The sequence below is a fragment of the Sabethes cyaneus genome, chromosome 2, assembly GCF_943734655.1.
Source record: "Sabethes cyaneus chromosome 2, idSabCyanKW18_F2, whole genome shotgun sequence".
NCBI lineage: Eukaryota > Metazoa > Arthropoda > Insecta > Diptera > Culicidae > Sabethes > Sabethes cyaneus.
The window spans coordinates 198,532,957-198,555,564 of NC_071354.1; the positions used below are offsets into that span (position 1 = coordinate 198,532,957).

Here is a 22,608-nt window from a genome sequence, read left to right on the forward strand (position 1 = left end):
TAGCGCCTCTATAGCTGAGAAAGTCAAAAATTGGCATGTCTCTGATGAACCAAGTTTATCAGACCACAGACATACCATTTTCGACATCGAGGCTAATCCTCTAAAGGGAGAACAATTCAGGAATCCAAGGAAAACTAATTGGAGTTCCTTTAGGGATCATCTGATTGCCTCACGTAATTCCTGTCACAATAATATACGAACTCCAGTTGAGCTGGATATCGCCGCTAGTGACCTGCAATGTAGGATCACAGACGCGTATAACACAAACTGTCCCGTAAACACTCGAACAGTTTGCCGTGATGTGCCCTGGTGGAATGAGACGCTTAGGAATCTCCGTCGGAAGGCAAGGCGTCTGTTCAACAGAGCCAAAATCACGTCTAACTGGGAAGACTACAGAGCTTCCCTCACCAAATACAACGCTGAGCTACGCAAAGCCAAAAGGAAATCACGAGTTAAATTTTGCGAAAGCATTCAAACTCTGCCAGAGGCTACGCGTCTGCAGAGAGCGATGTCTAAGGACCACTGCAATGGTCTAGGACAATTGAAAAAAGAGGATGGGAGTCTTACTGTTACCACCAGGGAAACTCTGGAAGTTCTAATGAACACGCACTTCCCTGGTTCGACAGTGACCATTGGACAAAACATAGGCGGGCAACAGTGGAATGGGTCATTACACAATGTGCCAAATGATTCGGTTCTACTTGCACGCCGATTGTTTATGGAGGCTTCGATCAATTGGGCACTCAGCTCTTTTGAACCAATGAAATCTCTAGGTCCGGATGGTATTCTACCCATTTTCTTACAAAAAACGGACGGTGTTATAATGTCCGAGCTCAGCAACCTCTTTCGAGCCAGTTTCACTTTGGGATATATCCCGGAGAATTGGCGGAAAGTAAGGGTGGTGTTCATACCTAAGGCTGGCAAAAAACACAAAACCATGCCTAAGGCATTCAGACCGATAAGTCTGACTTCAAAGCTTCTTAAGCTGATGGAGAAAATCACGGATAACTATATCCGCAATGAGTTCTTAAAAAACTCTCCGTTACATGTAAATCAACATGCATACCAACACGGTAAATCTACGGAAACCGCACTGCACAGCTTAGTGACGTTAATTGAGAAATCGCTCAAATATCAAGAGACGGCACTGTGTGCTTTTCTTGATATTGAAGGTGCTTTCGATAACACGTCCTTCGCGTCAATTAATACGGCTCTCTGTCAAAAGAGAATCGACCACACTACAATGAGCTGGATTCAAGCAATGCTCTCGAGCAGACAAATCGCAGCATCATTGGGAGATACGTCGGTCACGATTTCGGTGATCAAAGGATGTCCACAGGGAGGAGTTCTCTCCCCCCTGCTCTGGTCACTGGTGGCCGACGCACTGCTTCACAAGCTATCACAGCTTGGTTATGAGACCATTGCTTACGCCGACGACGTTGTACTTATCGTCAGAGGAAAGTTTGACGCAGTATTGTCAAGTCATTTGCAAGGAGCTCTAAACACCACCATGTTATGGTGCTCACAAGAGGGACTTAATGTTAACCCCACCAAAACAGTCGTTATACCATTCACTAGGCGAAGGAAGCATACCATTACTCCCCCTATACTGAATGGTGTCAGATTGGGCTTCAGTAATGAAGTCAAACACCTCGGAATAATTCTCGATAAAAAACTGAACTGGGCTGCCCACCCAGATTATGCCTGTAAGAAAGCAACTTCGGCTATCTGGGCATGCAGCTCACTGTTTGGCAAAACCTGGGGATTGAAACCTCAACTAGTCTTTTGGTCATATACTACTATTGCACGGCCTAGGATAACCTATGCTGCAGTCGTATGGTGGCCAAAGGTGAATGAGGTGACAGCCCAAGCTAAACTTAACAAAGTTCAGCGCCTGGCCTGTCTTACAGTTACCAGTGCCATGCGTACAACACCTACTGCAGCCATGGAGGTAATGCTTACTGCCTTTGCATCTTCATGTGAAGAAGGAAGCAGAGCTCGGCGCACTACGGTTGCAAAGGAGTAAACGCATACTTCGGGAGTTCAATCTGACACCCTTAGTAACTTCAGTCTCTGACTGCATGGAAGCCAGGCCCAATATGGACGTTCCATATGAGGTGATTGAAACGGATCGCTCAATGTGGAATAATGGAGGGCCCGATCTTCCATCTGGAACTATCTGCTTTTTTACAGATGGTTCAAAAATGGGGGCCTGCACAGGCTCCGGAGTCTACGGACCCGGCATCAGGGAAACTATCTCATTAGGAAAGTGGCCCACCGTTTTTCAAGCAGAAGTATATGCGATATACAGCTGTGCAACAATATGCTTGAAACGAAAGTATAGGCACTCAAGTCCGCCAAATGCGTGTCCAAATTAGTTTGGGAGTGCAGCACAGCATTGAAGGAGCTCTCCCGCCAAAACAAAGTTTTATTACTTTGGGTGCCCGGTCACTGCGGAATCGAGGGCAATGAATTTGCTGACAACCTAGCAAGACAAGGATCAGCTCAGCAATTTATTGTTCCTGAACCGTTTCTGGGCACCTCCACATCCGCCGTGAAAGGCGAACTGATGACATGGGAAAAGCTAGAAATAGTATCCCGTTGGAATCAAACACAGGGTTGTAGACAAGCCAAACAGTTTATCTACCCAAACCCTGCAGTAACTAAAAAACTACTCCATTTAACTCGTAGTGAACTACGCACAATCACGGGACTCCTAACAGGACACAGCCCGCTCTTTATCATTTAAAGAATATCTGCAAGGTATCATCTGACACCTGCCCTGCCCATAAATGCATAACAGTCCCATCTGACTTTTCACCACTTTTGAGATAAACCTGGGAATCATCTTTAAATTAACTGTTCTTTCAATATTTCAAATAAAAAAGTTATGTTTGTTCCCAAAATGTTGAAAAAAATATCAAACTATGTCAGTCCCATGTTACAAATAAACGCATAACAGTCACAGTAGTAAAAATATATCAATAAACATCTGTTTTTGTGAAATGCCTGGACCGATTCGCCTGCAGCAACTACCAAACGAAGATTTTATGGTCTAGAAGAACACTATTGAGGAGAATTTGGATCGGATGTACGATTCCGAAGTTACAGTAGGAACAAGTTCCGGAATATATGGGACTTGAACATAGAAGCACCATGAATCACAAAAAACCCATCATGTGACACCTCTAATACACGGATATGCATATCTAGACTATTGGTAGTCGTATAAAGTGTTCACGACGTGATTGGCCACATCTAAACATGTTCGTGAATGTTCCAGATACCTGTACGGGGATCAGTTTCTGAATTTAACTAAAATACAACATGTGACATCTCGAAGTCGGTACTAGAAATTGCAAAACTAGTTTGAAATAGTTCATTTGTTGTCACATATAGTGTCCAGGATCACATTGGTCATACTCGGACACGTTCTGGGACTGTTCCGGACACACAGGAACGCGACCAGCTTCTGAGATCTCACGATAACAAATTACAATACAATAAAACAACAACGACACGTGGTCTTGAAAGTAATGCCGAGTCACCGACAACGTAAGGATCAAGGCTTGCTGTGCTTGTGACTGTTATGCGTTTATTCTTGCTTATTCGAGCACAAATAAACGCATATCAGTAACTTCGGCAGTTTTTCTAAGTTTTGGAACAAGTTTTAGGTCACTTGTGAACAAATTGCTTGTTAAAGTATTCTGTTATGTACATTCAAGTGATTTAATGACGATTTGGACGATTTGTTTCCAAAATCGATTAAATATTCAACAAAAATTGTCGTGGCTTCAACAGCGTTTTTCGCAGTTGCACGTTTTTGCAGATGTGACTGTCTTCCATTTATGGGCAGTGCCGCTTTTGTAACTCTGAACCTGAAAGTTCAGCGCATCTGCTCTGCTATTGCGGAGCTCTTGCATTATCAAGGCACAACTTCTTAGGAAGTTTCCTTCTTACTCCATATCAGGTATGGAGCCTAAATCCCAAAACGGTCATTGGCTTTATAAACCATGTTGTACCGAATTGGGGCACAGGATTACAACTATTCCGCTCAACTCCATCAATGGGTATGAGAGATCCGTAAACTGTGTACAGCAAACGGGGCCTGCCACAAAAGACGATCATTAAGACTATCGCAGTGGCCTTTTAACCCAATGCCCTTCTGGCATACAAAAAAAACCCTTAAGAACTAGTTCTTACTTAGTTAATAATATTGAAATTGTGTTTACAACTCAAAGAAACCTTCAAATCTGCCACAATCCGCCTTACTCCGCCATGGTCCGTCTTACCCCTTTGGTGGTCCTTCTTACCCCGCCTGGTTGTGAACGAGTAATTTTTAGACGTTTCGAAAATTGATGAAAAATCACGGAAAAATAGACTAATTAATTCTTTATATAATTTTTAATGGTAGATAAATGAATGCTTTTCCATGTGTGGAACAAGAAAAGGTGAATTTTCGTACACATTTTATGCTAACAATTTATTCGCTAAGGGGGGCCGTCTTACCCCTCTTCCCCTAGTTGTTTGCAGTTTTCTACAATTCGTACAATAAGGAAAATTTTCAGATCATCCGCATATAGTAGTTTGCATCCCGTCATTGAAGTAAATTACGAAAAGTAATGGTCCTAAATTGCTTCCCTGTGGGACGCCGGACTTGCAGAAACTAAACGATTCGGTAGAACCTAGCTTTAAAATATATTTAAAACACATCTAGAAATAGAAATAGAAATTAAGCATGAAATCAGACCCTAAATAAAATTTGAAATTTTACTAGAAACTGGCTTTAATTTGGACTTAAAATTGGATTTGAAAATAGATTTGTGATTGGACATGAAGTTGCACATGAAATTAGCCTTAAATTTTTATTAATTCAAGCTTTACTGTACTTCAATTGAACTGGATCTTTGATTAAACTTGAAAAGGGCCTAAACTGGTCTTTTAACCAAGTTTTAGCTAAATTCAACTTGTTTATAAGTAAACAAATTTAAGAGTGTATACATACATAACATACCGATGACGTTTCTTTAGCGGTTACTGACGCGACGGTTAGTGTGATTCGGCCTTGATGAGAATAACGGGACAAATGAACATGAGCAACTACTAATAATAATGGTCACCAAGCGATAGTAAAACCAAATTACCATGATGAAACATTAAGTTGCCGTTATCATTTGCAAGGTAGCAAAAAAGTAATCACCGTATGAGAAGTGACATAGATTAGATAAAAAATTGCTCTGAATGGCGAATGAAAAACAAACATTAAACCGTATTATATGACATTACGAAGTCGCCAATTATTTGCAGAGTTAATCACCATCACCATCACTCACCGACCTGAATACATCTCTGCCCTCACACGCAACCTCTCTATTGCTATTGAATGAAGCTTTGGGATCTCGTCCGTCGGAGCGAGCGTCGCGTCGCGTCGCTCGGTACCGGCCGGCCGGCCGGCTGATCGGATCATCGCGGGCGCGGCTCACCCGGCGTCCATCGACGGCTATAAAATGTAAATACCTTTCGCGTGCTGTTTTTTCGCTCTTACCCTCTTTCTCTTTCTCTCATTTTTTAGGCTCTTTCCGACGGCCGCGCGAGCTGAGTCGAGTTTGGTGTGGTGCGCGCAGCTTAGCGAGCGAGGCTGCAGCAAGCAGCCCAAAGAAGAAGCCAAAAGAGGCGGAGAGGTTAATTCAAAAACAAAACCAGAATAAGAAGATCAACTTGCTGCTGCTGCTGCTGGCTGGGCTGGTGCCGGCTGCCGTTGTTGTTGTTGTTATTGTTGATCTGCTTGGAGCTGAGGCATGCACAGCGCGGTCGGTGTATCGTTGCTGCTGCTGGTTGGGATCGAGCAACGAGCCTCGGTGTAGGCTTTAGTCTAGGTTGAATTCTGATCCGGTTCGGTTTGTTGCAGCTCGCACTAGCGGTAGATCGTCGTAGGTTGCCCGGTCAATTCGCAGCGAAAACGAAAATATCCTCTTTTGGTTCCTTCAGGTGCCAGGCCAAACGGTGGTAGTTTATGATTTTGTTATGCTCCGGGAGTACTGAGTTCGAGTGCTGAGTGCTACACACTGCCGGTTGCCACATGGCACATGTTGGTCTATGTTCGAGACACAGCAGCACACAGGCATTCCTCCGTTCGCGTACAAACCGAGGCGTATGTGTACTGTCATCGTCCGTCGTTGCCGCGCCAACCGCATAAACAGCTCCCAGTCCAGCACCCGAGCGTACTAGTCGTGGGGTTCGCGCTAGTGTTTGTATGCTAGCCAGCCAGCCAGCCAGCAAGCAAGCCAGTCAGCAGGGAGGTTTCGTTTTGACATTTCTCCGAAACCGTTCTTCACAGATGTTTTTATTTGAATTTTAGGTGCGATCCAGTGTAGCTCGCGCGTTTTGTTAGAACCGCCAAGTTTAGTGTTAGATTGCGAAGATCCTGAAGTGTTGTGTGAAAAGTTGCTGAATGTGATCAACAAGAAGTGCAATTGTGCCACGAAATAAATAAAGTGAAAAGGTAAATTCTGCCTGTTGGTTTATGGTTTCTACCTATATTATAGTGCCTTGTTTAGCTGCAATCAAAGTGTAAACAAACCGCGCGTAAAATAATTGCAGCTTACGGAGTAAACAGTGCCGTCCTACATTGTTGTGTCAGACAAGTTTAATTGGGCCAACATCAACCAATCAGCTTAAGTCAATCATGCTGACGTTATCCCACAGCGGCGATGACCTGGCCAAGTGTCTGGGAGCCATTACCATCACCCGGACGCCGAAGGAGCAGTTTTCTGAGAAGGTAAGCGACCAAGCAAGCAAGCAAGCATACGGGAGCATGTTATCGAAACACTGATAGGAGGAAGCTAGTGAACATTAGCACCAGTTGTTATCATTTTTTTGCGGGAACATCCAAAGTATCCCGCGTGCCGGCAACTGGTGCAGAAGGTAATTACCGGGTGGTGTTTGATGAGGGTGCGCGCAAAATACACGTATGCACGTATCCCGCCCGATTGGGAAATCATGCTCGGTGTATGTATGTGCCTAATTGACTTTTCTGATTGATTGGCAGTTAACAAACGGAAACAAGAGGATTTTTTTTTGTAGAAACTAGTCGGTGTAAATGACTGTCGAAGTGACTTTGAGTAGTTCCGAAAAGATAGTCGGTTTTTTGTTTCTCTCTTCTATCAACTGTGTGAAAAACATGAGTTCTTGACATACATTAACATTTAAACGCGTCTATCTGTGTCTTGTGTGACACTACTTTTTCCGATTTTAAGTAAATACTACCTTCACTGATCGTGATGAAAACCTCTCTAATATTGTTGTATTAAAAGGACCCATGTTAGTGGCATACTGCAAATAAAGAAAACAACAATCAAGTTTTACCGTGAGTCATAAAAAACTAATAAATTTATGAACTCAACAAATTAAGCTTAGCTTAGCTTAGACTGATGGCACATTGACCCGACTCAGTGAAATTGCATAATGAATCAAATGAATGGGGCTGGAAGTGACCGATCATTCTCACTGTGCAAAGTTCAGGGACTCGATAAGGATCAATAACTGCACCGGCCACGTCCTTGCAATCAGGTGGGATTGGGGAAGGAATATTAGCGGAATCTTTGTTGTTTTAGGGACCGTGTTAACCTCTGCATCCCCGCAAAGATTACAGGAACACGGATAGAAATTTAATCTCCAAAATGCGCAAAATGACTTATGATTTAAGGTTTCTAGCTTATGCTTAATGAAAACAAACCATGAATAATACTCATGATACCATGAGCTTCTTGCAGTACAACACAACTCAAAACCATGAACTTATTTATGATTTTGTGCTGCTTGATATGGGAGTTCAGTCATGATTTGACAGCAATTCAAACTTCATGATTTCATAATTTCATTCACCCGTCTATCATTAAAAGGTTGTCCTTTTGACGACACTATATTGTATGTATGTATGTATGGGGCTGGCCACCATCACCTCAAGGGTTTCCCATTGTATACAAGTAGACTTACAGCAGAATCGTCTTTTTGACGACACTGTAATGTTTCAAAACTGTATGGCTGAAAATTGTACCCAGTAAAATTAATCAATGACCCAGTACTACGGAACAAATGCAACCTTTGTTTTTGCCTTGTATACTGCACGTAATCTAAATTTATGAACTCAACAAATTAACTCAACAAACCCCAAAAATATGACATTTTGTGTCTGCTCTAGAACGTTATCGTGAACCATCGTATGTGCGAACTAAAGCTGAAAAAACACTAGCAAAACCATTTTCCGCACGTGAAATTCACTTTTCTGCAAAAAAGACCGTTTACTTTCTTCGATAGCAAATATAAATGGAGCTACGATAATACTGCGTAGTAGATTACTGATTTGCAGTAAAATGGTTGATGACCCCTTTTATAATGTACAGCAGTAGTTCAGCCGAATGAAACTTGAATGGAAGTCTAACCTTTACGTCCCTTACGTAAAAAATAAAAGTACTTTCAGTTACACTTTTGGCTCTATCTCCACTGATTTTCATTTGATTTTTATGCAGCTGACCCTAAAATAACCACATGATCAATAAAATTGAATCTTACACTATCCTGTAGAGCGCTGGTTCATGATTCGTACACCAAAACTGAATAAAGCCGGTACTGAAAGCATACCATTATACATTTGCATTTCAATAGTTCCAAATACTTAGCTCAAAATACATCCAAAAATCTTGTAATTTTATACTCCGTTTGCCAAATTTGCAAAGATATTTCAAAATGACCAGTTCAAAGATTCAGTAAAATCGATAACGGATACTCCGGAACATTCAGATGGGCTTAAAATGCATCTAAATGTCCACCCAAGAGCTCGTGTTGAAAAATCCTGTGATATTTCCAAAGAAAATTTAAAATGGCCAGTTTTGAGTAGCGCTTGACAGCCCTGCATGAAGGCAAATATAAAACGCATTCAGCGCATACAGTTTTATACTACCTGTATTCTTTTATGTTGTCAGCCCTTGAACATGCCTACTAAACCACTGACAATGTTTGTTTTCTAAGTTTTCTACCCTTCAAAACAATTCATTCATGAATTGCAGTGCTGAATGATTCCTCAACTAACCTGTCAGTAAGTTTTCTTGCTCTTAACTCATAGTTACGATCTCAAAGTTTAGTTTTTCAAACTGCCTGCTTTTTAAATTCAACCAAAACCACCGCTCTCAAATTTTCTCGAACACCAGCCGATTGTGCATCGTCCTCGATAGCCTCGACGAATACTGGTGACTGGCAGAAAAATCTATGACAAACAGTCTTCCTAGGGTAGGAGCGAATTCGAGAGTTAAGAAATAAGGAACTCCAACAGAAACTGCTAAAAATTCCACCTCATTCTAAACCATTCTGGTCCAAGACTAAGGTCCTCAAAAAGAAACCAAAGCCTATTCCTCCTTTTGTCTCGTCAGGTGGCTCAGGCGGTAGAATTTTACTGATCACTCCAAGTGAAAAAGTTTACGCGCTTGGTCAGCAATTTGTAATGTCTCACAATCTGGGGCAGAATATTGTCAGCCCACACGAGTACTGCATTGTCGAGAGAGTCGCCGAGGTTGATCGATCAGACAGCCTGTTGTGACGGTTTGGTGTGCAAGCTGCATCAACACAATTTTCTGATGTATTTTATCAAGATCATCAGAAACTATCTCTCAGGCAGAGTATTTCGGGTATCTCTGAATAGTGTCTGTTCGCAAGCATTTAACATCCCTGCAAGTGTGCCTCAAGGAAGTATGCTGGGGCTTATTTTGTATAACATATATACATCTGACATTCCTCCGCTTCTAGAGAGTGGGATATTGTCTCAGTTTGCGGACGACACAGCAATCATGTGCGAAGGTCGTGTCATACGTACCCTCGCATGCAAGCTTCAGAGAGCTCTGAATACTCTGACAGAAAATTTTACGAGCTGGAAGATCGTAATCAATCCGGCTAAAGCTCAAGCAATCCTTTTTCCACACTAGGAGTCTCCGAAGTTGATTCTGGCTGCGAACGTAAAAGTCCGGTTCGACGACTCAATCATACAGTGGTCCGATGAGTGCGACGAATCGGCTGGCTGTCATCTACCCAGCGATGGAGTACGCGGTCCCGGTCTGGTCGGACTGTGGTAGGACACACAAGCTGAGGCTTCTGCGCGTACAAAATAAATGCCTAAAGATGATCCTGAACCTGCCCTATTCGACCCATTCCGCCCAGTTAGCTTCGAGGTACGAAGCTGGTGTAACAAGGCAGTCGTTGTATGTTCGAATCTCGGCTAGGTGGTGCTTGCTAGATTGAGTCAGTAGGATCGTTACACTGGCGCCGTAACTTTCCTATACTCTAATAGTCGGATGCGAAGTCTGACGATAATGAAGGGTAATGTCTAAAGACGGTATAAGCCCAAGGCTTCCCAAGTAACAATCCAATAGCAAATTGGTCTTATTCACTTCTTATTGTAGTTTTATCAAAGCATCGCAAAGTCTATCAGGTTTTATAATGATTTTCCTCAAGTGAATTTTATCTTATTTGGTTAACATTTCTGGAGAATGACTGAAGGAGACTTGAAGAAACACCCATAAAACTGCATTATGAATAAGTGTAATTCACCTTATAAGCGGATTTAAAAGAAACTTAATTTCTGCCCAAAAACGATGCAATAGTTTTGACAAAAACTTAAGGCATTCTTCTGTAAGATTAGTTTATCTTAATAATGCTGCCATAAAATTCTCTTAAAACCGTATATTCTTGAAAGAGCAATCATACTCTTAAGAAAGAACATTCTAGTGTAAACAACTAATCTGTCAAAATGGGCGTTTGAACCTAGAGTAAATTGGTAAAGTTTGGATCTTTTAAACGAGAATTAAGCAAAAATTTATCCAATGTTTTGAAAACTTTTTCATATGAACGATCAGGGAATCAACAAACCAATGAAGATATCAGGAACACCTGACTATGGTGTTAGTTAGGGTTGTTAGTTAGGTTAGTTAGCTAGGGAAGGACGGTGCCGGTGATGATGCACTAGTAGATTTGTATGAATTGGATAAATATAGTTCGATTGTGTTTTACCGGCGGCGGTGCGGGTTTCCTCTAGCGTTGTTCGTATTTTTTTAAACTTTATTAGTCAGTGTTTTTGTTTGGAAAATGCTTGGAGGGGTTGAAGCAGACGAGGCATATTTTCTAAAAGCGATTGTAAAGATAAGCACATTAAAAATTCTGTTGATTAAACTTTACACATGGACGCGTTGTCGCGCAGTCGTGCTCTTTTAATTTTTAAAATCAATTTAAATTGATAATCAACTTGACTGCTATACTTTAAAAATATTGAGTATATGAATCTCCAGCACAAACAACACGTTACATCGACACTTCGTTGACGTTTTCTTTGTTTATACCAGAATGGTAATCTTGCAAAAAACTTGGTGCTCTGAAGTAATTCAAACAATTCTTATTCAAGCGTAACTTGTCTTCTTCAAGAATGCAATAAGTATAGATGAACTTATCGCCCTCTTGGATAAATTTTCTTTGTCTTGTGCAAGAAATGTTAGTCTGATAAGCGCTTTCTGGTTGATTTAGATAAAACCATGGAAAAAATGGCGAACAGGGCTGTTTTGATTGCTTTTGAAATTGTAACCAATTGCATATGGGTGTTTGTAAATATGGTTTTTTACAATTCCGTAAGTGTTAAATAAATGTTTGGACATGTAAAAGGCTTTTTGCCGCAATTTGTTAAAAATTTGGTAGTTATCAACTTTTCATGAAATGATAGAATTTTTTTATTGATTAAATTTTTCAATAATCTAGCAAAAATAACCGGCGCGTGAAAATTGTCTAGCTTTCATGTCACAAAACATCGACAAACTGAGCGTGGCACGAAAAAAAAATCTCATTTATGGGCAACTTAGCAGATGCTTTTATTACCATTTTTATTATTTATATTTGGAAAAGCAATATCTGTGAATGCTTTTTTCTCTTATAGCTCTTAATCACTTTAAAAAATTCAAGGCTGTGAAAAGTGTATATTGTCTTGCAAGCAGGCTTGGCATACACTTTTTGCTTCGATTTTGCTCTTTTGATTACTGCATCTCAGCCAAGCAAAATTTGAAAAAGTGATGTATGGGGCGTTTGTAGAATTTGTTTTTATCTACAATATTTCTGAAGTAAGCATTACTGTTCATTTTGTATTTATGGCGTTATAAGGCTGCTACCCTCTTGGTAGCAAAAAGAGCGCTCTTTTTGCTACCAACGGCATTGCTGCCCTACAGCGCGGTAAATACTAACGATAAAACTTCACTTTCTTCAGCAATATTATAGATAATTACTAGCTCTACAAATGCCCCATACACCACTTTTTCAAATTCTGCTTGGCTGAGGAGCAGTAATCAAAAGAGCAAAATCAAACATCAACATTTGTGGTGGCTTTCTTTTAGTTTTAAGCGACTCATGAAAATCACTATAAATAGATATTGATAAGAATTACAAGTTTTAAAAGGACCTTGGGAAATATTCTTGAGAACCTTTTTTAGTGTGGGCCTCCCTAGTTTTATAAGCGTTTTATGGCTGTTTTATCGCAGTTTTGTAGAATTACAAGTTTTATGATCGGTTTTAAGGAGCAAATGCTGGAAACCTCTTCAAGTGCATCATAAAATTGAATTTGTTACTTGGGTTTGCTTTTTTGCTTCCTTGGACGAGAACAAGCGAAGTGCGTGAGCTCGCTGCCCTGGATACCCTGGAAACTAAGTATAATGCATCAGGTATCAGTATAAGTATAATGCATACTAGCAAAAATACGAAGAGAGGTGATCACACTCAGTATATGAAATAATTCAGGTTTTGAATTCATCAAGTTAAGGCTTTAGTTTTAAGGATATATCAAAAAGCTGAGAAAAAATGCTATAAGAAACATTAATCAAGTTAGATGTGCAATGGCATTAACTAAATAAAACAATCAATTTTCTGAATCAAAGATGGCCGCCAATTTTGTTTTTCACTTCTTTTACAAGTCCTATCTCTCCTCTTTACAAAATCGTGTCATTTGTGGTTTGTTTGATTGCAAATTTTGGAAATATCAGAATAATTCTATGAAAATTGTGAACCTTGCTACAAATAACTAGTTGTTTTATTCAGGTAATGCCATTGCACACCTAATTTTATGAATGTTTCTTGTAGCATTTGTTCTCAGCTTTCCAATGGTGGTCTTAAAATGAAAATCGGTTGAGGGAACGGTTGGTAAAAACGACGATTATTTATGAAATCCAAAATTGCGACCAAATCCAAGATGGCTAACAAAAATTTTTTACGTCATTTGAAAGCCCTCTTCTTCTTCTTTACATAACCGGGCCATTTGTTAGTTGTTTCATGGCAAATTTATGAAATATCACATGATATAGATCTCGAGGTTTGCTCAAAATTCAACTTTTTTGAAACTGTTAGGCCCCTTGGCGAACGAGGGGTCCACTATTTCGAAATATTAAAAGTGTAATTCTTATTTTTTAACCATTTTCAACCAATTAAGCGCAAAAGTTCCAACATTTGAAGACCTCGTGACAATAGTGGCCCCATTTCAGCGAGAATTACTCATATAAAAAATCGGGGAAACACGATGGATTTGGAATTTTTGAGATATAATTGTACCCATAGAGAGAAAAATGCAAATTAAAAAATATTTGGCAGCACTGCAAGAAAAACTCAAACTAAAAACATTGAAGCAGCATTTATAATACTGAAACTGACTAAAGAAATGGCAGTGGAACTCAGTCACTCGCGACCGCCTGTCATCATTAAACCTAATTTGTTCATTGATTTAGGCGATTTTATTAACAGTATTATTTATTTACGCTTCAAAAATGATTGCCTGGTGCTTTGATTAGACAGCACGGATCGAATTCGGGATGATACGATAAGATTTGTTGCCATTTGCTTGCAATCAATATTTTCTCCCGCGTTCATCATTCGATACTCCGCAAGTTTTCGAGCAAAAGATTTAGAAGTTTACATCGATTTTCATGTCCACTTGGTTTCGACAAACCGTTTATAAGTTACGTGTCATTTCTTGTACAAGCTTCTTTAGTGTATAAATTTTGTGTACCGTTCCTTTTTTCCAAGCTCTATAAGCGTTACTTCAATTACCTTTAGAGAATCTGGAATAAGAAAATGGCCAAGGCACTCAATAACTAGCATCATTAAACCAACGACACTCATTGATGATGAAAGTTCCAGCAAAACTTTCATCAGAGCGTGTCGTTTAATGGTAATAAGTACTCACGCGTTACTGAGTTACTTTGATTAGTCTCTTATTCTAGATTTTCTAAATGTCTTTAATTTTCCGCTCTTTTCTCTTCACGTCTTGTCCCACTCTGTTTGAATACTATAAACATCTTTGTTTCATGACTTTCCCCTCCGTCTTTTGTAAAAACTACCGTAATAAAAAAATCATTAAATACTTGACCTCATTATAAACGTTAAGACAAAAACATGAGGTTGGTCTAGATGATCTAATTTTTTTAACCTTGTCTTCAGAATTCAATATCATGCTCTTTCATACGCATCTGATAACCGTTATCTGAGCGGTCACTCACCATCAGCATTAATAATAAATACTACCAATATACTCTCGGTTCCGGATTCGATAAGCGATATAAAAATACTTTCATATTGTCACATTACATCAGCGCAAGATAAGCTATAAATAGTCGCCACGCAAATTAGCAACTCGCAACTATTTATCCGAACGAGCAACAACGCAGTGGCAGCGCATCGGGCCATGATCGGTGAAATTTAATCGCACAATGAGCTTCGTTGATAATAAACAATAACAATAATAACGATAATCTTCTGCTCCATTACAAGCGCTGATGATGCCAACCGGGACAACCGAGCCGATGATGATGATGACAGCATCGCACCCAATCGCGAACAATTAATCGCGTTTATTCTTCTTGCTTACAGTAGCGGCTGCTGCTCTGGTGAGTCGAGCGCAGCACAGCGCAGAGTTCTGTCTGATAGCGTGCGGCGTTGGTAAACAAACGCGCACACCTACCAATGTAGATACCGGGGTACCGGCGTGGAGCGAAATACAACGGAGAGAGCAACCGAACCATGAAGACCGCGCGCTTCGTATGTCTGGCCGCCGCGCCGAGCCGAGCCGGTCGGCAGCGTCAGAAGAGTGACACATACTGTACCAATCAATCTAATGCCAACATCTAACGCGGATCTACCTAGACAACGCAGCTGAGCTGAAGTGGCCTCGAATCGATGATAGGGTTCTGCGGTATTGCGGTTGTCACCGTGCTGTGGGGGTACGTTTACGTACGGGAGGCTACTCAAGGTAGCAACCATGGCTGTCAGATGAAATGCAATCGATGTGCGCGAGGGAGGACACCTTCAAGCTTTCCCTGTTCCACTGGGGTTTTTTTTCGGTGCTGCATCCTCCGGCATTTGCCATGCGATGCTGGTTGGTATGACTAGCACAAATGATAGTTGACCACCGCGTAATGTGGAGTGGGTTAATAATGGAATGAATTGATATTGTTGTGCCAGTACAAAAAAGCAGTTTCGTTTTCTTATCGCGGATGTAATTTCCCTCAACTAAAACTCTGCTAAAATATAATCATCAATCAAAAGTGAAATTTTTCAATTTATCTCATTAAATGTTGATTAATTGAGTCTAATCATGTAATAAGCATTTATTAAGGCGGACTGCTCTGTCCATATAATTCATATTAAAGAAAAAAAAAAAACAGAATCAACTTGACTCATATTTACCCCAATAAATGAAGCATTTAAAGTGATTAATATTGAGAATAACTGGTCACTCTAACTTCTGTGATGAAAAAAAAAAAGCAAAAACTGATGGATGAGAAATCTAAAATGACGATTAGTCTCCACATTGCGTGACTGTAACCGTGTGTTTGTGTTATTTATTTCTATCGAAAGGTCAGGAGTATCTGTTGCACGTTACAAAATTCGTTTACGAGATGATTATGTAAGTAGAACTAAACTTACTAGACCTAAGCCAATAATTTTTATCAAAAAAAATGTTAAAAGTTTAAAATTTTAAACATTTACGTTGATTAAAATCGATTATAATATGACAAGACGAAAAATTATAAAAAAAACACACAAGACGTAATTTTTCCAGAAGATCACAAATTCATAATGCCGATATTTTCGTCCCACAGAACCGCGGTTGAAAACTTGAAAGTATGTCACATTTCGCCCTTCATGGAGCCAAACTGCCATGCACAATGTATTGCCATTATCGTTATTATTGTAGGTACCAGTGCAGTGGTGACGAGCGAAATGACGTGTGTTTTTTACAAGTTTTGAAATTTAATCGCAATGCCGGGCCGGATCGCGACATGTGTATGCAGTAGGGAAACCGCACCAGACCCAAACAGGGAAATGCCGGTGCAACCTTCTGCAACCGATTTGGGGTCGCCGGGCAACACAGGAAGCGGGTTTAATTGAACTCTTCTGCAATTTTCGAGTGTGGTCCAATTTTTCGAATGTGACATTCGGTACCGTTACCCTACCTGCCGAAGTGCAGCAGCGGCAGACGCGCAAAAGGTGCACTATTAGCTTGAGTGCACTCACGTAGGTATACGTCGCCGTCGCCGTCAATAGCTTATATTTATGGTGTAGAGTGACGCCTACCGCCGGCCGGTCAATTGTTCGAGTGCGAAACGGTAGCGACATTATTGCCCGATTCCGATACTCCTTGTCGGTGGTCGAGGGACATATTTATACGATGCCTTTGTCTGCTCCGCTATGGTCTGGGGGAACAGGAAGATGCGGGGCTTTCGAGCGACATTGTCAGGTTAGCTGTACGAAATGACGGCATCGATTATTTTACGGTCTTCTCGGTACGGTACAGTACGGTACGGTACGGTGAAGGTTAGATTACTTACGCTTACTTTAGGGGTTGCCGGTAGGGAGTCCTCAAGATTGTGATTATTTTGACGTGAAAATTAACTACCTAAAAACCTACACCAACTTCGTAAAAATCGTTATTTTATCCTACTAGCAGGACTGTCCTGCACTCAGTAAATCTATTTTGCTTTTGCATCCAGAGTGCACTCCGCGCACCACCCAGTGTGAAGAGAGAGTGCGCCGTAAATACTTAAGATAGTGTAATACTTAGGTCAGCAATCTTATGGATAATAATCGGCTCTATAAATGCCCCATACATAATATTTTAGAATTTTGTTTGGCTGAGATGTTACAGCTAAAAAAGCAAAATAGGTGCACGGAGTGCAGGACAGCCCTGCCTTCTAGTGCTGAGTCAATTTTGATGTCGAATAAAAAGTATTTCAATTGACTTTTCCTGAAAAATATTACACTGACCTAACTGCTTGCAATGAGGACAGTTCATAACGTGAATAGGCCAACTCCAAAGACCAGAAGGTTCTTGACGATTAGACGATGATTGCTGACCATACCGTCATTCTCCACTGTGCGGAAAGGAATGTATTTACGATACTCTTGTGTACAAAGCTTACAAGCAGTCATCTCATAAACTTGCTTGGGGCTTGAGACTATAACACGTAGCTTATTGAGTCAAACTTTAACAATCTCGGTTACGGCTGAATGGAGTGATGATTCATCCTCAGAGAAAAAAGGCAAGCTTGCACATTGCTCAGTTTTTAATACGATGCGTTCTTCTTCGCTTTGGCTTGCTTTCATTCTATTAGTACAGACTACACATTGTGCAGCCTGCTCATTGAGGAGCAATAAAATATTAACGCTTTGCATTAGGTAAAACTTGCTTCATTTAACATTGGAACAAACGTTTGCTCATATTGTGGCGCTCTTGGTGGACGGATTTGGAAGTTCTTGGTGACCACGTGTCGGAAATTTTGTTAGCTTCACCTATGAATTTTTGACATTCCGCAAAACGACTGTATTTTTTAAACAAACAACATGGAAGCCGAAAGAAGGGAATAAATTGTGCACAGTTATTTGGAAAATCCATTGTGGTCTGCATTTGGGCTAGCTAAACAGCTGAAATTGCCCAGAAATACCGTATGACGCGTTATCGAACAGTATAAGAAAACATTGACGACGATCCGGAAGCCTCAAGCTAATCTTCGGTGTGAAACTGTCAACCGGAAGCGGCGAGATAAGGTTTTGAAGACCATCAAGAGGAATCCCAATCTATCGGACCGTGATTTGGCCAGAAAATTCGGTGCTGCCCATAGTATCGTGAGGAATTTCGACTCAAGGAAGGAATCAAGTCGATTTGAGCTAGCAAACAGCCAAACCGAACCATAAAACAGAATAGTGTGGCCAAAATCCGTGCTCGAAAGCTATTCGACCGGGTGCTAACCAAGTTCGACGGGTGTCTTCTGATGGACGATGAAACCTATGTGAAGGCTGACTTCGGACAAATGCCAGGTCAAAAATTTAAATTTGTTTTTGTCGACAAATTTGCACAAAAATTTATGATTTGGCGATCCCAACACCATCCCGTGATGTTTTGGCCAGATTTGGCAAGCTGTCATTACAGCAAAGTCGTTCAAGAATGGTATGCATATGCAGAGAAAGGGGTCCAGTTTGTTCCGAAAGACCTTAACCCACCCAATTGTCCCTAGTACTGGGCAATCATGAAGAGGAGACCCAAGGCAAAGGGAAAACTTGTTAAGACATCAATCAGATGAACACCTGGTGGATAAGATAGCCAAAACGATGGACGAAGAAAGTGTGCGCCGCCTAATGTGCCATATTACAGGAAAAGTTCGAGAATTCCTTCGAAACCGTGACGAATAATTTTATCCGTATTTTTTCTTAAAAGTATGAAGAAAGTTCTACATTTGTGTAAGAAAAGATCTCGAATTCGATAATAAATAACTGAAATACACGCAATTGTTTTTGTTCCAGCAAGCTTTATCATCATAAATCGCATCAAAAGGTTGCAAAGGTTTTGTTGCAAGCGAATCAAATTGCACTAAGTTTTCGATCATTCATGAACCGCAAACGATTGCAGTCATCTTTTCAATCAGTTTCAGTTTTGCTCCAATAAGTTATGTAACCTCCCCAGAACATCCTAAATGTTTGAATATTTAAATTTGAATTCGTATTGATCACCAAATTCTGCTACGAAAGATGAAGCAATTAGGAACTTCAAATGACTTAGTCTGCTGGTTTCAAACGTACTTAACAAATAGTAATCTTTCCGTTAAGCTTGGCTCAAGCGAGAGTCAAGTGATTACTGCAACAAGTCCGGTGTTCCACGGGATGTAATTTAGGACCATTACTTTTCTTTATATACTTTAATGACGTTTGTTTCCACCTTGAGGCTATATGCACCTGGGTTACAATATGTGGATGATCTAAAAAATATTCTTTGATGTAAGATCATTAGTAGACTGTAAACAGCTGCAGGATTTAATAAACCGATTTGCTGATGGATGTCATTTGATCAACCCCACTATAAGCGTTCCCAAATGTTCAGTCAAAGGAGATGATGATGACCAGAAGCAAAACTCCAATCCTGTATGCATATAGGATCGATAAATCTAATCTATAACGTGTTGTGAATAATAAAGACTTAGGAGTGGAATTGAACTCCAAGCTTACGTTCCAAAACCACTTTTCGAGCATTATAGCAAAAGCAAAACGCATCGTAGGAACAGTAAGGGAACCAGAACAATATGGTTGCTAAAAGAGAAGGTGATCCCTAACATGGGAGGGAGGTCCAATTAAAGAAAAAAGAGCTTTTGTAAAGAAAAAAAGAGAAAATTGTCTTGCGAATTACCGGATCGACAACAGATGTAGAAATGACTGAGGGAGAACAGGAGGATCTAAAAATGACGGAAATAAGGTTGTTATTGACAAAAACAAAAAAGTCTTTCTTCCGCTTACTGAATATAAGATAGATGTATAATTAGCTGGGACCACAAGGAAGTAGAATATTACAAGAGGAATATTATGTATGTACATGTGGCTGAGAGACAAAGCGGCCCGAGTAAGATCGGGTGCTATTTAAGCACATATTCTCAGCAATTCAAGAAAAATATCACCAAGAAATACTTTTACACAATATTATCAACGGAGGCGGTAAACTCTATACAGACGTAAATAAACCGCGCAGAAATTCATGGAAAATTTTAAAATCATTTATTTTTTACTCTTTTAATGATAAAACGAAAACTTTTTTTGTCAGCTGAAAACGCTTTGAATTATGACCGAAAAACTTGATTTTACTGAATATTCGCCTATTTATTTCTCAAGACAGAGACAAATATCGTAGAGCAAACATTTGTATGTAACTAAATGATTCAGCAATCCAGCAAAAACATTATTCGAAAAAAAATCACATAATTTTTAACTAACTTAGCAAACAATTTCTTCCTTCCTTATACCATATGCAAATGGCCTAAAGAATACATGATAAAGATAAAAAATAATGATGACAATTGATATGAGTTTATATAAGATACATAAGAGATTGGTATTAAAGCAAGAATAATGATTAGATTAGATTATATTAATTGACTTCTATAGTTTGCCATCTGGAGGATTGTCTTTAGATTCCGTCACAACACAAACTACTTAACTGAAGCACTCGCTAAGAAGTGTTCTATCTGCTTCTCTTATATGCGAACAGCATTACTATTACAATTATTATTTTATTTTATTTATTCATCTGGTTAGCCAGACCTTAACGCATTGAATTGGACAGGGAAAATTCACCTGAAGATGATCATACATCGACCGCTCTCAAGGAGTCAAAAACGTTCCATCACCTTTAATGATCGATGAATAATACTTGTTTACAAAGTTTACAATACATTTTTGATCACACGCTATTTAAGCTAATGTACTACTTGAAAGTTAATATAACATTTAATAGAAATTTTACGTACTGGAGTAAATAGGTTAAAGAATAGGTTAATTTTAAAAACATCAATGGACTCCAAAAAGTCAAAATAAAAACTTATTAAAAACGTTACTCATCACCCTTATGGGTTTTTTTACCGTCATCAGTGCGCAATCAGTCTTAAAAATTCCACGATCTACGTTTTCTAGATGAAATGTCTAGGTGCAAGTTCGCCTATTGGCAACTTTGCCACAAAAAGTGCTCTATATATAATTCTTCTTTTAGCCAAGGTATTCATATCGAGCAAGCGGTAACGCTTAATGTATGGCAACTCCAAAGTAAATTTCGCAACAAAGAGTGGAGGAATAGTGTATGAGCACCAAATGGCAGCTGAAGCTTCTAGAACGGAACGAACAAGGGAATAACACAAGTCTTTGGCAAGTCTTATAAACTAATAAACCCCATTAGTACACCCAATTCTTTTTTTGCACGGATTTTTTTTACACGGATTATTTTTGCACGACTTTATTTGCACGGTTTCTCGAAATAACACAGCTTCTTCTGTATGGAAACCAACTTTTTCTTCCTCAGATTTGACCTCCTTGGGATGCTTCTGTAGTGCCTGCTTCGTAATAGCCCAGTGTTTTTCGATGGGTCTTAGTTCCAGTACGTTGGGGGATTCATGTTCTTGGGTACGTCAGTTCGTACTAGTGTTCGACATCGGAACGAAAATTGAAGTCGGGGTTCCGGTCCGGTTAAAAATCGGAACGAACTTTCTTAGTCCGACTTTATTCCGGTCCGATTTGACTCTGTTCCGGTTCCGCATAAAGTCAGCATAAAAAAGTTCGTTCCGATTCTTAACCGGACCGGAACCCGGACTTCAATTTTCGTTCCGATGTCGAACACTACTTCGTACCACTCCAGGACATCTATTGAATAGCGACACGAAGCTAGATTCGGTCAAGAGGATAGTACGTCCCTCGTGTTGCTTCAGCAGACGCTTCTGTAGACACTCCTTTGAGTAGATCTGCCCGTATTCAGTCCCGGTAGTCACGAATGGCGCACTCCATTTGCCACATGAGCAGATTACTTGCTAAATCGTGTATTTATTGGCAAACTTTGAAAGTTTCTGCTTCCTTACTTTCTCCGCAACATCAAAGTTATGCTGGATGATGAAGAACAGTAGCCCCGGAAGCTGCCAAAAGTCTACCTTGACGTAAGTCTCATCATCCATGATGTGACTATGAGGCTTCGTCAGCATCTGGGTGTACAGTTTCCGGGCCCACGACTTTCCCACCGTATTATGCCGTTCGTCACGATTTGGAGTCTTCTGCACTTTGTGTGTATGCGATCTCGGTCCTCCCGGTCCTTGACGCTCTGAACGAATGACCCTTGACAGATTCAACATGTTTGGCCGCATCCCTGACCGATGCATTGGAATTCCGCTTAAAAGTTTTCACGACGCGCTTGTGATCCTGAACACTAATAGACCATCCATTCTGACCGCATTCCTGCATTCCTCCTTCCGTTCGATGTTCAGAGTTCCGTAGTAACGCTTAATCACACGCCTTACCGTTGACTGCACGATTCCGAATTGTTTTCCGAAGTCCGAATGAGAGAGTTGAGGATTTTCCAAGTGCTTACACAATTCACATCACATTCACATCAATTGGCGACGTTGCTTTTCGAGTGACGCCATTTTTTCCAATTTTTTGAAAAACTGATTGCGATAAAAATACACTGTCCACAACTACTTCTACCATAATTTGAAGAGAAAATACTCAGAGAGTAATTTTCTACAG

The 22,608-nt window shown here is 40.2% G+C and overlaps 1 protein-coding gene across 1 annotated transcript in view; it reads left to right on the forward strand.

The window, feature by feature from the left end:
- Positions 1 to 6,369: 6,369 nt before the first annotated feature.
- Positions 6,370 to 22,608, forward strand: part of LOC128738109 (four and a half LIM domains protein 2) — a 335,738-nt gene continuing 319,499 nt past the window's right edge. The window contains exons 1-2 of the mRNA XM_053832968.1: positions 6,370 to 6,502; positions 6,601 to 6,778. Coding sequence (XP_053688943.1) covers positions 6,686 to 6,778 — 93 coding nt within the window. The 5' untranslated portion in view covers positions 6,370 to 6,502; positions 6,601 to 6,685. The remainder of the gene's footprint in view (positions 6,503 to 6,600; positions 6,779 to 22,608) is intronic.